This window comes from Ischnura elegans, chromosome 3 (genome assembly GCF_921293095.1).
Source record: "Ischnura elegans chromosome 3, ioIscEleg1.1, whole genome shotgun sequence".
In the NCBI taxonomy this organism is placed as follows: Eukaryota; Metazoa; Arthropoda; class Insecta; order Odonata; family Coenagrionidae; genus Ischnura; species Ischnura elegans.
The window spans coordinates 100,050,911-100,065,929 of NC_060248.1; the positions used below are offsets into that span (position 1 = coordinate 100,050,911).

Sequence of the window (15,019 nt, forward strand, 5' to 3'; positions counted from 1 at the left end):
TGTTTCACCAACATTGGGCCAACTGTTTGTGCTGCTCGGGTTATTACCAGCGATGAAATGTGGATGTTCCAGTACGAACCAGAAACAAAAGTCAAAGTTCAGACAGACACAAGCAGGGGTCCCTGCATCTGGAAAAAGCTCAGATGTCAAATTCCAAAATCAAAACCATTCAGATTGTTTTTCCCGACCGACGTGACATCGTTCACAAGGAGTTTGTGCAACTGGAACGACCATAAACGCTACATTTATTTACATGTAAATACGGACACGCCTGCGAAATCAGTGCCCCAAAGAAAACGATTTTTCAAAATATGGTTTCTCGGAGTTCACTTAAATAACCTCACGTTCACTGTAAATCACAGTAGCACATGGTTTTAGGGTAAGAGCATATATTATCTCCCTCATTAGTGTAATTGATTCTTCAAATTATAAAACAGCTGGTGAATTCTGAAATATTTCTCTTTTATAAGAAAGATTTGAAAGAGAAGAAATACGTAGGTGTGAAAAGATTAGGTGATAGGTGAATTGAGTGGAGAGCTGTATCAAACCAATCTAAGGCTTGTTGACCAGTGATGACAATGAGTGCTGGGCAGATCTCCGCTGCCGTATTAGAGCACGGGTGACAAAAATAACTAAGGCCACCATTACGACTGGCAGCATCTTAGTTACTCACGATCTAGGTGACCTAGACAGGAAGGTAGTAAGTGTGATTGGAGAATGTTCCTCAACAGGAATAGATAGCCCACCTGACTTGGGTTTCATCATGGGAAGCTTAGACTTTTCTCAGGCAAACGTTCAGAATAGGTGTTTTTCCTTGTGACCAAATAAATAACTTTTTCTATCAATGTTTCCATGCAAATGAATATGAAGTGGCCATAAAACCTGAAATAACAGATGCATCCTGTTACTTAAGAGGATAGGTTTGAAGGAGAAACAAGTGATCTGGAAGAGTGATTTTGCAGTTTTAACGAATGTTTGCACTGCAAAACACTTTGTTCTATTTCCATTATTGTTAGTCTCTTTAATATTCATTGTCTGAAGAAGATAAGTGAACAGCCTATTAAATACCATTATGGCATCGAGTAGACTTCGTTCTTATATTACTTTGAAGTTAAATCCATTCACAGCTCTCTCTTGACAAGTGGCCATAGTTGTCTGTCCTTGATATTGCCCACCAAAGGTAGTCCTGATATCACACTGGACGAAATTGGAAGGGTACCTATATATCAGTTGACCACAAAGGCAATGTTTGCTTTGTCACAGATGGCTCCTAAGAAAAGGAAACAGTAGTCAGAGGGGAACATGAGGCAAGCAATATTAGCTGTGAGAGCTAACGAAATAGGTTTATTACGTGCCACTTTAGTTATATGTTGAGCCAAAGTCAACGTTTAAGTCAACAACATGGACATAAATATTGATGAACTAGTATCAACAAAACTAGGGAAAACCAACATTTAATATTGAACTAGAAACAGCCTCAGTAGTTTATTGTGACATGGCAGACCGTTTTTATGGACTTGGTGCTGATTTAATAAATAAAGGAGAGTAACAAAATTGTGAAATTTACTCTCCACCCTTTTAGTCGCCTCTTACGACAAGCAGGGATACTGCGGTAGAATTCTTAATCCCCAATCCGCTGGGATATGTAGAGCCCTTGCAATAAGGAAGTATGAAATCAATTTAGGCACTCAAGAAGTCACCTTCTCCTGCCCTTTCACAAACATGGTGGCAACTGCCGAGGAAAAAAAAATCAGCGAACAAAAAACCAATACCATTAGACAGAAAGAATGCATTAAGTAAAGACTTCATTGAGTACTTCACCCTACAACTCCCTACTAATAACATAAAAAGAAATTAAGGCATGAAAATTTTGAAACATGAAATCAGATACTTAACTCATTATCTGTAAGATGAACATACACTGGCTAGAACACACTAGATGTTCAAGGAAACTATTAAGAATTTCTGCACAAGAAAGTTGGACACTAATATGCATGCATTTGAAATATGCAATAAACAATGATCAATCATTTTGAAGAAAAAGAGAATATGAATGAGAGAGGAGAACTACATGAAGAAAGGATGTTAAAAGACATCCAAGATAGAAGGATGATAGGTATGCAGAAAAGTGAATATGTCTCACAGGGATTTGAGAAGGAAAGCTCAATTTGGGTGCAATTGTGGCGATTCACAAAATGCTCCATGTAAACCTACCTTAGCCTGCAGAATATCTTTAGAATCAAGCTTAAAAAAATAAATGACAGTCCCTAATGAAATAATACTTATATAACGAGAAATATATCAAAAACATAAATCCTGAGTTGTTAATGGGAGAAAAATTTTTTCCATGTTTAATATTTTCATTAACAAAATACATAAAAGCTATACAAATAACAAAACATGTTCACCCCTGCATTTCCACATAAAAAGTTCACCACAAGTAGAAAAAATGGCTTTTTGTACAAGTTTAACTATAACTTCCCTGGCCACTAGGGCTTTGCCAAGTCCATCAAACAAAACTATTCCCCTGAAAGCAGAAATGACAACTGATTAATATACGAAACATAATAGCACCAATATTTTACAACCAGCCTCCACAAAAGATCAATACTACATCAACAAGCAAAAGTTGGAGCTCAATGATTCTTTTGCTACAGTAGCAAATTCATTCATAAATACATTTGATTCTTTCATGATTGTATACATAAAGTTAAAACATTTTTTCCACACCATCAAACATTATGTGCATAAAAACAATAGATTCAAAACATCTATAACAATTACTTCGATTGATTGTTTTATTACAAATATGGTTAGGGTCTTCTTGCTTTAAGGTGGACATCGCCAACAAAATTTGAATTTTCTCAGTTAAAAATTTGCTGATATTATACTGATAAACCATGAACTAATAATGCTAAATGAAAATTACTTTTAAACTTTAAGAGGATTCACTTCATGGCCAAAACTATGAAAAGCAACTTGGATAAATGAATTGGACAGACGAAGATAATCAGCTAAAACATCTGGAATAGATATAATAAAATCTCACTTTTTCCATAATAGTTAAGAGCCTACAAAAATTTATAAAAAAAGGCCCACAAAGAACAAGGAAAAAGAACAAGGCCCACAGGCATAGATCATTGGCAGAGTCTTAAAGTATACAGACATGATTAAGTTGACCCATACATTTCGTACATCAAGTTAAGGATACTTGTCTACGACCACAATGATACTTATCCTTACATTTCCATAAGCAATGAAACTTGCTTGCACTTACTTTTACTTGAATGCAATAACTAAGATGAATATCATCCAGCACAACTGCTAATAATAAATTGACATTACACAGAGGGTGAATATTATTAGATAAAATATGTACTGATGCACAAAATTCGAGGAGAGTAGCAGTTATTGGCATTACATTTTTAATCATAAGCACTACATGAAACTTAACGACATAATGTACACTTCAATTCCTAAGCATAAATCCCACCTAATCTAACCTTAAGTTCTTGGTGTGATGATGTATGGGTAAACATAAATTATTCAAATAAGTTAGCATAACATTCAGTTTTCATTAATAAAAGCAATGATATAAATTGTACAACAAGGATTGAGGAGCTCACACATACAAAACAGCGGTTCACATAAAATTCAGAAATATGCTCTATTAGAACATAACAAGGATTAATGCTTTTCTTTACAAGGTACCTGCAAGAAGAGGAGGTGCATTGGAAAAACAGAAAACAGTTATAAAATATGGAAATAGCATTGATCATATCATCATGCAACTCCACGAAAGTGACGAGAAAAATAATAAAATGACTTCATTTGATACTTTGTTCACATCATATGACCATATAAACTCATTCCTATATGTAAAAAAATATAATTTGCAAAAACATATTCAGAGCAACCACCACTTGCGATCCACAAATTTTACATGGCCCCTCTCACCAATGATCAAATATTTTCCCCTTAAGAATAAATACTATAAAAAATATTGGATGTAAAGAGTATTCTGAGTGAGTTTGTAGCACAGAAAAGGAGAGACATTTTGCATGTTGCCAGGCACCTATAATGACTATGTCTTTATTTTCCCTTTCTTCCCTTGGTGTTGACTCTAATCCGATGATATGCATTGTTCAATACACCTCGAAGATTCCAAATGTTTTCAAAACTTTCAGGCTGGGTGTTGTAGGAGGAATCCACAGCTTTCACCCATATCTCCACCTAGGAGAGAAAATATTGGATTTGAAGGGAGGATTAACTCCAACTTTAAAACGAACTTGCAACTATCTCAAACACTAAAATTCCTTCTGTTTAAAATATTAATGAATACATATTAGCTGAAAGACTTCATGGAAAATGTTGACTTACTTGAGACTGCAACATAATGTAAACAAGCCACCATGTTGTTTGTAAATAATTTAAAACTAACAATGGTAGTGAGGGACACTGAGATTGTTGTGAACGGAAAAAGGGGAGTCGTGTATGAAGAGAAGGAAGGGATAGACGTGTTAAAAAAGATTCCGAGAAAAATTTAAGTAGTGGTGTATTGAGAGACCGGAGGAAGAAATACGGCAGAATTCAAGATCGGCAGAAAGAAGAAGAAGACGCAGAGAAAAAGCAGGCGTCTACGAGAAAGAAAGAGACCGGAGGAAAGAGATACGGCAGAACTCAAGATTCCCACTGGCGCAGTTTATGGCGGTGGTTCAGTGAGTGGTAGTGCCGATAGTACAAATGGGATTGTAATAGTCATGGCGGCTTGTTGATGTTGTTTATGCTCACGAGTTTTAAATTGTAAATTTTCTTTATAAAGCATTATAAAAATCATTTGTTAAGTAAGAGAAGTGGAAAATTAATTAAAATGTTACAAGACTTTACATGAATGCAACACTAGCATAATTAAGTTCACAATAAATTGGAGAATTTTTAACATTAAACACTTAAGTCTAAAGTTAACGTCAATGCCAGAGAATTGAGTTCTTTTTGCCACGTCTACCGTGATTCATCAAGACAAACTTTGTTTTAGATCTTACTATCATTTTGTTAAAACATGAGACACTCAAAACTTACCTCTCCTCCTGTTTTGGCTTCCACAGGCACTTCTGCTGTCCATAAAGTCCATCCCCAGTGCCTAGGAGGTTTTCTGGAGTCCTTGGCTGTGAATTCAGCAACATGCCATGTTTTACCCTTATCTGCTGTAATGTCCACTCTGATGATTTCTCGACCTCCACCAGACCAAGCATACCCTGAATACAAGATAAACGTATCTTTATATAATACATAATATAATACAAATAAAAGTTCCCTTTTTATTATTGAATAGATAATTTCTTTTCACATAAGTTATTACATGAAAAAGATGCCAAAACATACATTTCTTCTTCTACCTTCTTCTAGCAACCCAAATACACATCAAAGCAATTAAGAGTTACAAATGTACTAATCGTAACATAGACTTCATATACTGACAGGTGTAAGAGTCACCCAGTGAAACACAACTGGGCATTTTTTTGTTACTTTTCACTTTAGCATTTTCTCATGAATATGGAGTACAAAATTTTGCACTAAAATTTAGCACCCCAACCTCCTCTCAGTATTTTTTATCAACAAACTTCTCATGAAGAATAGTATGTCCCAGAGGCATTTAGAATGAAACAAACAGAATAAAATTTTGCCTTGAATTTTTTTCATTTCTCCTCATCTAAGGATCAAAATCTGCCTTACAATGAACACCAGGAGTACTCTGCTTATTCCGATCAAACTTGGTAGAATGGTTGTGATTGGTAATTAACACCTTTGCTGCAGCTCACTCCCCAGAAACCTACCCGCCATATGAGGCAAAAGCACAAAGCCCACAGCAAGGAGGAAGAAAAGGTATGTTTGCAGCAGCCAACCATGTATCAGGTACATTCATTGCATCAAAAGGTCAAAGGCCTATAAGTGAAGTTTTCCGAGGCTCTATGTCTCTGTGATTGTCCCATTGAAATAAATAACTTTATCCAAAATTTGTATTAGTGAAAGTTTCCTACCAATGGAATTCATGGGTAAAAAGTCACCAGGAAATCTTCCATGTCAGAGGAAAATGATATTCAGCTGGTTCAGTGGCTATGAAACTTCATGGTTCTTGTTGTTGTTTAAATACACACCCTAATCTTCCTAATGCATTCTGTCAGCAGCAAGGGCACAGGCCAGTGCAGAGGCTTTCCTCTCAGCTAAAGCTACCAGCCTCCTCACTATTGACAGGCAAGCAAAATGCCTCTTAGAGGAAAATTTTGCAGGCTATATTTGAGGGCGTATTGAAAAGTAAGGCCTCGTATTTAAAAAAAATATTGGAAATAGATTTGTTCTCAACTTAGGGTACATCATTGGAAATCCTGAGCATTTAGCTACTTTTCTACATAGTCACATTGATGATCAATTATTTTTTGCACCCTTCTAAGCAGCTTTTTAATACCACTCTCCTGCTGCATCCCAAAGCCAACGGACAACTGTATCTTGCACTCCCTCATCTGACTAGAATTTATTTCTGCCACAGTGTTTTTTGAAAGTGGGAAAAAGGTGGGACAACTTTCGGACTGCAAGGAGTGTGTTTGATACCCCAGCCAAATTCATTGAGTAGGGCGAGTGCTTGATAGACACATGTCAAGCTTTTTCTTGATTTCTTCGGTGAGCTGCTTAGGTACACGTCTGGCAGACACCTTGCTGTAACCAAGGGCCTCTGACATATTATTCTGCACAGAGAAGTAGCCACACTCTTCATTAAGACCTTGTTTTATCTCATGAAGGGTTATTCTCTGGTTATTGCGCACCAGCTTGTCAATTCGAGCCACCGCCGATTCTGACAAACTCGGCCTACCCTACTGCTGCTCATCATGGTGGTTTTCCCGTACATCAGAAAACTCACAGCAACATTTCTCCACATTTTTGATGCCCATACACTTCTCACCATAGACTTCCACTAACTGGTGATGAAATTCTATCAGAGAAACCTTTTTTGCATTCAAAAATCAAATTACTGAGCATAGTTCGCACCTGGCAGGCGAGCCAAGTGGGAGCTCCATTCTTAAACACTGCTATACAGCGACTGAGCGGCCTAAAGTCACCTAGGTGGTTCTAAACTATGGCGAAGGACCATGGAATGCAGCACTGCAGCCAAATTTTGCCTAGCGACTCGAGTTTGGAAATGGCATCGTTGGAGACCTTACTTTTCCATACACCCTCGTATCTCAACTCAAAGCCCATCGTGGCACAAGAACTTCAACGAAATATCAAAAAAAAAATTTACGCTGTGAGCATTTATACAGCAATGGAGTAAATGGAGTATTTTTAGCATGTTCCGATTGTAAGTTGTCGCCGCACTAGAAAAATATGGCAATTCATAGCTTTTGATTGTTCAAAACGTTTTCAAGAACCAAATTCTGCAGTCGCCAGTGGAATGCCTTGATCTGCGCTCTCTTCTGGCCTATCGGACGAATCATACACCGATGGGCTGCTGTCATGCAAGTGTGCCAGCTATTGTCTGAATCTCAGGCGTTATAAACATGCTAGGTCAATATTTTAGATGGAAACTGCCTCGCCTTCCTTTTGCCGAGCTTTTTTACCATTTCTGATAAACCTCTTCGATGGACACAGCAAACCCTCAACATCCTTGGTTATTCCTGGAAATGTTCTTTCCATGATTAATATTTGACACCTGTCCTCAATCGTTTTCTTCCCAGAAAAATTTTTCTTGCAGTTAATACATCCACTTTTCGCTAAGTCTCTTAAGGAGATATCCAGCAAAGTAAATGATTGAGCAATGTTCCAAATTTAAAACATCTTTAACTTCCACTGTGTTATCCGAGACAAATGATGAACCACTTGAGCTGTCATCTTCTTCCTCCTCTGTCTCTTGGTTTGCTGATGGCATGCTACTACTAGTAATTTGAAATAGTACTAATTGATACAAATATTCTCATGAATGAGATAGTGTTTGTCACCCACTCTCCTCTCCTTAGGATCCCCTTCCCGAAAACAAATCATCAAATTCTTGCTTAACCGACCCCAACCTCCACAGGGTTTTTCTGTCTGCCCATTCTCTTTCCGTATTGTGTTGACCATTTTCTTCCACCTGCATTCCCTTCCGGGAACCCCTGCTAACTCTCACTCCTTTCTCAACTACCCTTCAGCCTTCAGCTAAACCTCTACCCCGCCTCTTTCCTGCTTCACTACTTATTCCCACCTCTCCATTTCTAATGACACGCCACCTCTCTTTTTACCCTACCCTCTTTACTCCTTTCAATCCTCCCGTTATTCTACATATAAGTCTAGTGCCCTCTTCCCATCTTGGATTTCCCATACCTCTCACTGGTACCTTTTCTCACTGTCTCCAGTCTGTACACCTGTTTCCCACCCCTTTTTCAAACATGTCAAATACTCCTCCACCTCTTTTTCAAAGGAAAAAGGTGATGTTTCTAAGTAAGAGAGTGTCTTGTACCAGACGATGGCTCTGTGAGCCGAAACACGTTGTACGCATTAAAATGTTGTGGAAAATTGCTACCAGCTTTTATTTAAATAAATGTGAATTCTTTTGTGTATTTTTTTGCATGATGTCATTCGCAAACTTTTACATTTTATATGTCCTTAATTCCTGAAATATGAAACTCCAAACCAAAAACTCCTATTATCATAAATGCATCTCTGCTTTCACATCAAATTTTCAGCTTGGAACTAATTCACGGGTAATATTTCCTTGCCTTATTAAATGGAATGCAGAAAGTTTCAAAAAGTGGCTCAGCATCATGTCTTCCAACAAAAGACCATCGGTGATATTATCGCTCAAATTTGAAAATGTTCCAGTACCGTATTGCAGAAGGCTGTAGTACTTCATCAAAGAAATCACTGTCTCGCATACTATAACACTGCTAAATGTAAAACCCCTCTAACGTCCATTCGATATTCGATCAAAAATAAGATGCTTATTTAATAACACATATAGAAAACTCCTGGCAATCAAATTTCATTTCCAGAGGTCTATATGCAACATTGCAGGCAACTGGAAATTTTGCCAAAACTGAATTTCCTTAATTTGATTCATCAATGTCAAGAATAAGAAACCACGAAACATTTACCAATTAGGTAAATGCTCAGTGGTTAATTTAAAAATGCATCCTCAACTTACCTCTAACTTTCAGTTTGCCATTTGTGATTGTCACAGATTCTCCATCCACAGGATCACATATAGCAGAGATGACAGGAAGTTCTTGAATGGCAGGTGATTTGGAAAAATCCACATTGTTCCAGTCTACGCTTGGAGAGAATCCTTTGTAATCACCTTGTTGCCAGTGCGAGTCACTCTCTTTGCCAGATACAGTGATTTTTCCTATAAAAAAAAAAACAAAATGATAAAATTATTGAGGCATTTATCATTGGTTATTGATAAATTCCACAACAAACATGGTTCAGAAAATTTAAATTTCCCACAGTTAATTGACCTTTCATTCCCCAAAGACCAGGTGATTCATTTAAAGAAATTTCCTTCGTAAATACATGAAATAGAGAACTTTTTCTGAGGAAGTAACTTTACCTTATCCTACCTTTCACCAACTATAAATCAATGAATACAGTGGAACCCCGATTTATCGTTCCCGCATTCATCGTTTTCTGGTATTCATCGCTCGCCGCTCCTGGTCCCCAATTAAGTTCCATAAAGACAATGTAATATTTTCTTGCATCTATCGTTCCCCGAAGTATCGTTTTCCCGCATTGATCGTTCGAAGATCGCGGTCCCGTCGTATTTCTTTCCCGCATTTTCCCGCATCCATCGTTTGACAAAAATAAGACGAAGTGTTTACAACGTGTTGTTTATGGCTAATAAGAACAGACACAAAGTTTGAATCTTCCCCAGGAGATTGAAATACGATAGGGAGAAGCTGAGTGCCGTGGGATAGTTACATTATCGCATTTCCCAAGATCCGGTATCCCCCTCCATTCAGCACTCGCCTGTCCCCGTCTGAAGCTTTCCTCTTCTCCGAAATAAAAAAAAGGTCCCAGCTCGAGCAGGGATCGTATTACGAAGACCTTAGCTTCGAAAGAAAATATCAAGTTACTCGAGAACAAACGAAACCTTTTTCACGCTTCCCCCTTTCTCAACCGCTGACTTTTTTTTAGCTGACTCGCTTCAAAGATCCCCACCTCAGGAGGTCAACTGCTGCATGAATCACCGATTAGCTCGAAAGGTGTGTAAAAATGAATTTCGGCAATTGGTATTATATTTTTTTTAGATTGAGATATTAGTGATGTGCACGTAATTCAAAAAAGAATGATACCAAACACGACGTATTTCTAACGTTATTTAACCATTCAGTGTGCATGGACCAAAATTATTTTCAATTCAATCAACAGTTTTATAGACAAAACCACTGTCTCTCTATGGGCTCTCCTCTCTCGCCTATCCTGGCTGATATCTTTATGGATAACCTGGAAAGTAAACTGTTCAGCTCTCATCACCCCCTCTTAAAAAACTTGTGCTACTACTTTAGATATGTTGATGACATTATTTGCTTATGGACCGGTAGCAAGAGACAACTGGCCTCCTTCCTTGGGCTACTCAATTCCCTCCACCGATCCATCAATTTTACAACTGAACTTGGAGGTGACTCAATCCACTTCCTAGATCTTACGATTTCCCTCAAAGAAGGCAAACATGACTTCTCAATCTACCGGAAAAGTACTTTTACGGATGTACTTATCCCCGCAGACTCTAACCATCCTTACTCCCACAAGATTGCAGGCATTAACTCTATGTTAAACAGACTCCTTTGTATACCAATGACTGCTTCAAGTTTCAACCAGGAACTTGATGTTATCAAATCGATATGTTCTAATAACGGCTATCATTATGACCTCATCCGTAAATTATTGGCCAAAAAACCCGAATAAGAGTATCGCCCACCCTAACCAGTTTGCTGCCGGTCCCCAAAACGGAACCCAAACGGTGGTGCAAATTACCTTTCCTTGGCCCCCTGTCTTACAGTGTTCACAACCTCATACCCAAAGACAAATACAGAGTGTGTTTTTACTCCCCGACCTCCCTTGGTAAAGTGATTTTTAACTCCAAGGACAAAGTGAATCCTGAAGACAAAAGTGGTGTCTATGCCCTGACATGCGATGAGTGCAACGGTGTGTACGTTGGTCAAACGGGCCGCAAGTTTAAAACTCGTGTCGATGAACACAAAAGAAGTGCTCGTTTGAAAGACTCCATTTCCCACTTTTCTAAACACCTGTCCGAATCCGGCCACAACAGTGATTTTAATATTAAAATTTTACATGTACATGACAAAAGTGTAAAACTGGATATTTTAGAAATTTTAGAAATCACCAAATGCACTCTTGCACGCAACATCGAAATTTTTAATGATATTACTGTATTCAAATGTTCTAACTTTTTATCTACTGTTTTAAAATCTGACTTCTTCCTTGACAATCCTTCCTCCTCCCCTTCTCATTAACCTCGTTACCACCTGACTTTTATCTGCCTGCCCCCACCCCACCTCCCCAAACTTTTATACTTTTTGTTTTGAACCTCCTATCCAACCAACAATGCCCAACCAACAATGCTCAATGCTCCTCCTCATTTAGTTCCCCCCCCTCCTCCTTCCCTCACACTATTGTTGGATAAATAAGGCTGGATGTTGTATGCTTTTCTCAGTTAGTCTTGATAATGACGTTGTAACGTTGAAACTAGTAGACTGCAAATATAAGGTTGTGGAATAGTACTGTGTTTTTTATTTAACCATGAATATCTCATCGTTCCACCAAGTAACGCCTAAATCTGTTGATGTTATTTAACCATTTTAAGCAAGGAAATAGTTGGAATAATACGATGGTGATTTCTGGCGAATATCGATATCCTCACAGCTGATAGTGAGCTTCACGGCAGTTGATGCGGATTTTTTTTCGAAAACAGGGCATCTGGTTACAATTTACGAGTTACGCTACAAGCCTCACTTGTCTGAGGTGCTAATGAAGCGATGTCTTCTCAGGATATTTTGTTTCTCCCTACTAGCAATCTGAATTCATCTGCTCATCTAGAGCTACGCTACTTATTGTTACAAATGAGTGGGTAAGCTGCCTTCTCCATAAAATAAAAAAATTGCGCAGTCTTATGGTCATGCTTCACCCTCTGCAGTTAGCTCTGCTTACGCCGTACGCGATAGCATTAGTGCCGAACTTCGCCTCATACGAGTGGTTCCGTACTTTCCAGGGTGGGTTGACTTAAAACCGGCGAGTGTTTTCCGTGTGGGTTCTATAGAGTCCGGTTTCATTTTTATTAGTTTTATTCTTATTTGTCTTCGGACCGTGGCCCTTTCGAAGACACGAGTGAGAACTTTAAAAGATAGACTGAAAATAATTGAAGACGAAGAAAAGAATCCGGGCTAGAAATGCGATAATATTACAGCACGCCTCAGTATGTCTGCTAGTACATGACAGCAGGGGTAGAGGTAGAGCGAGATCCCTGGTGAAAACAAGAAGTGGGATGAAGCTGAGGATCAGTTGGGCGTGCCGCTGACGATTAATGCCACATTGCCTTAATCATATTAAAAATTTAATTGCAAGAAAGGAACATTTCAATTAATAAACTATTTTTGGCCTTCTTGATCCATCTCATAACCAATCACTGCGACGGCAAAATCGGTTGTTTGAGGCATAACACGCACATTTCTCTCGTAAATACGTGTACTTGAAATGGCATTTGATGGATAAGAATTTTTACATCGGACAGAAATGCATAATAGCAGTGAAAATTCCGAGTGGAGTGAAACATTTTTTAGCAAGGCGGCGTGTTCCTTCAGGATATTTGAAAGATATAATCCGAATCAACAATATGACCTAAGTGTTTCGATAAAGGAATAATTATTCCTGTAATCAGCTAAAATATTTTTTAAATCCATTAATGAATGTCATAATTCGCAAAAATCCAGCGTTTCCTGGGACATAGGCAACCCAGACAAACATTCCCGAATTGATCGTTTTCCCGCATTCATCGTTTTTTTCATCCATCCCCCTGAAAAACGATAAATCGAGATTCCACTGTACAATAAAACTTAAATAGCATTCAACTCTAACCATTGATTCAGCCTGGAGGTTGGTATGGATATATGAGGGTACAGCTTAACCCACATGCATGTAAGCATTACATATTCAAGGTAGGAGGGCCATTTCATTTCTCTGAGCCACCTAACACTCATAGGATTTTTGATTGAGGGTGCCTGGAGGCTTCACTTAAGATTTTAACTCTGGGTCCTTAGGACAATAGCCTGTTGCAATAACTACTGGGTTACCACACTTCCCTAAGCAAATTAAGAAAAGGTCATGAGATTCAGGTCACGGTCAACATGAATTGGGCATATTATGAATGAAGAGCAAACTGGATTTATTATAAAATACAGTATCAATCTAATATAACAATAAATACTTGATAGTGATCGGTAAGAAAAAAATCTGGAGCGGTCAGAGTTAGAGGAATTCCACATCTGATATTCTCACTCCCCTCAAAAGTCCCAATAATAATAATTTCCCCAGGAAAATACCAAAGCCCATAGAACAGTGTGGCAGGTAACTACATACATAGCATACTTTCACCCTCCTTGAATAGAGAAGTCAACTCCTGTTAGCAGTTATGGCAGAGAACAAATTTAGATCTGTGATCAGTATTTCATAGAAGGAGCTTTTTTCCCCTGGAATGCCGACAAACATTCACAAACTTTACTCATATCAATGATTTTAATAGGACTGAAAGAATGACGCTCATAAAAAAGGATGAAATAAATGACCTCAAAAGTCAACCTCCTTTGATCTGAGGTTTCCGCATCGTTTCTTCATATGAGTCTTGGCTTCCGGGCGTTCCTCCGCGTTTAGATGTCCATAAGTGACGACAGTTTCTCCAGCAATCCTGCTGGTGTCTTCAGGTCAGAAGTGACTTCTTGTGAAGTGCCACTTCTGACCTGAAGACGCCAGCAGGATGGCTGGAGAAACTGTCGTCACGTATGGACATCTAAACGTGGACGAACGCCTGGAAGCCAAGACTCATTTAGTCAACCTCCTTACTTTCTTTCCCTGTGTCTTAACATTTGTGAGATGGTTCACCACAACCCCATCTACCCCTCAAGTACATACTACCCAGCAATACTGAGATAAGGCCCACACATCTTACTTCTGCTTCAAAAAGACTTCACCACGACTTACATCTCTTCTTTCAAGTCATGAATAAAATAAAATTTTGAATTTTTATAACAAAATGGTTTTTTGATGACATAAAAAACCAAAATAAACATTATTACAGTGAATTTTAGATATTATACGCCTTAAATCTTTGCCTCAACTGACTGTAACTTCCCTCTACATTCTACATTCCCTATTCATTCTTCACCTCTCTACTTTGACTGTAACATCCCTCTACATTCTGAATTTAATGGTATTCATAAAAAAGCGTGTACATTTTCTCCCAAAAAATGCTGACTACCATTCGCATATGACAAGAACAAAAGACTACCTGCATGTTCTTCCTAGAAAGACAAAAAGGAGTAGTGATGGTCCTCTCCATAAGGGAACAAAACTTTATAACCTTCTACCTGAACAGTTAAGAAATTTATCATCAATTGAACTCTTTAAAGTGAATCTCAAAAGATACCTAATTAAAAATACCTTGTATAGTGTTGATGAATATATGAACTATTGTAAAGAAAACATTTGTAAACGTATTCTATGAGCAGTGCTTGTACTTAAAATTTTATGCTGTGACAAATGTAACTTTCCAAATGTATACTTTTTTATGTGAATGTTACCTGATATATCATCCCATGTTATTCATCAGTGTATTGTATTGACGAAGCCTATACCATTTACTAATCTGTATTGGTTCTCTTGGCTAATAAAACTATTACTATTATTATTATTAACTTAATGCCAACAAACTAGGTCTTAATAGACACAAATTCTATATTTCAATTCCTAGCAGACTAATTTTTTC

At 37.9% G+C, this 15,019-nt stretch overlaps 1 protein-coding gene across 4 annotated transcripts in view; it reads right to left on the reverse strand.

The window, feature by feature from the left end:
- Positions 1-2,321: 2,321 nt before the first annotated feature.
- Positions 2,322-15,019, reverse strand: part of LOC124156251 (sulfite oxidase) — a 44,092-nt gene continuing 31,394 nt past the window's right edge. For all 4 annotated transcript variants that reach the window (XM_046530667.1, XM_046530666.1, XM_046530669.1 and 1 more), the window contains exons 9-11: positions 9,170-9,370; positions 5,080-5,255; positions 2,322-4,233 (exon numbers count right to left, since the gene is read on the reverse strand). In XM_046530667.1, coding sequence (XP_046386623.1) covers positions 4,093-4,233; positions 5,080-5,255; positions 9,170-9,370 — 518 coding nt within the window. In that variant the 3' untranslated portion in view covers positions 2,322-4,092. The remainder of the gene's footprint in view (positions 4,234-5,079; positions 5,256-9,169; positions 9,371-15,019) is intronic.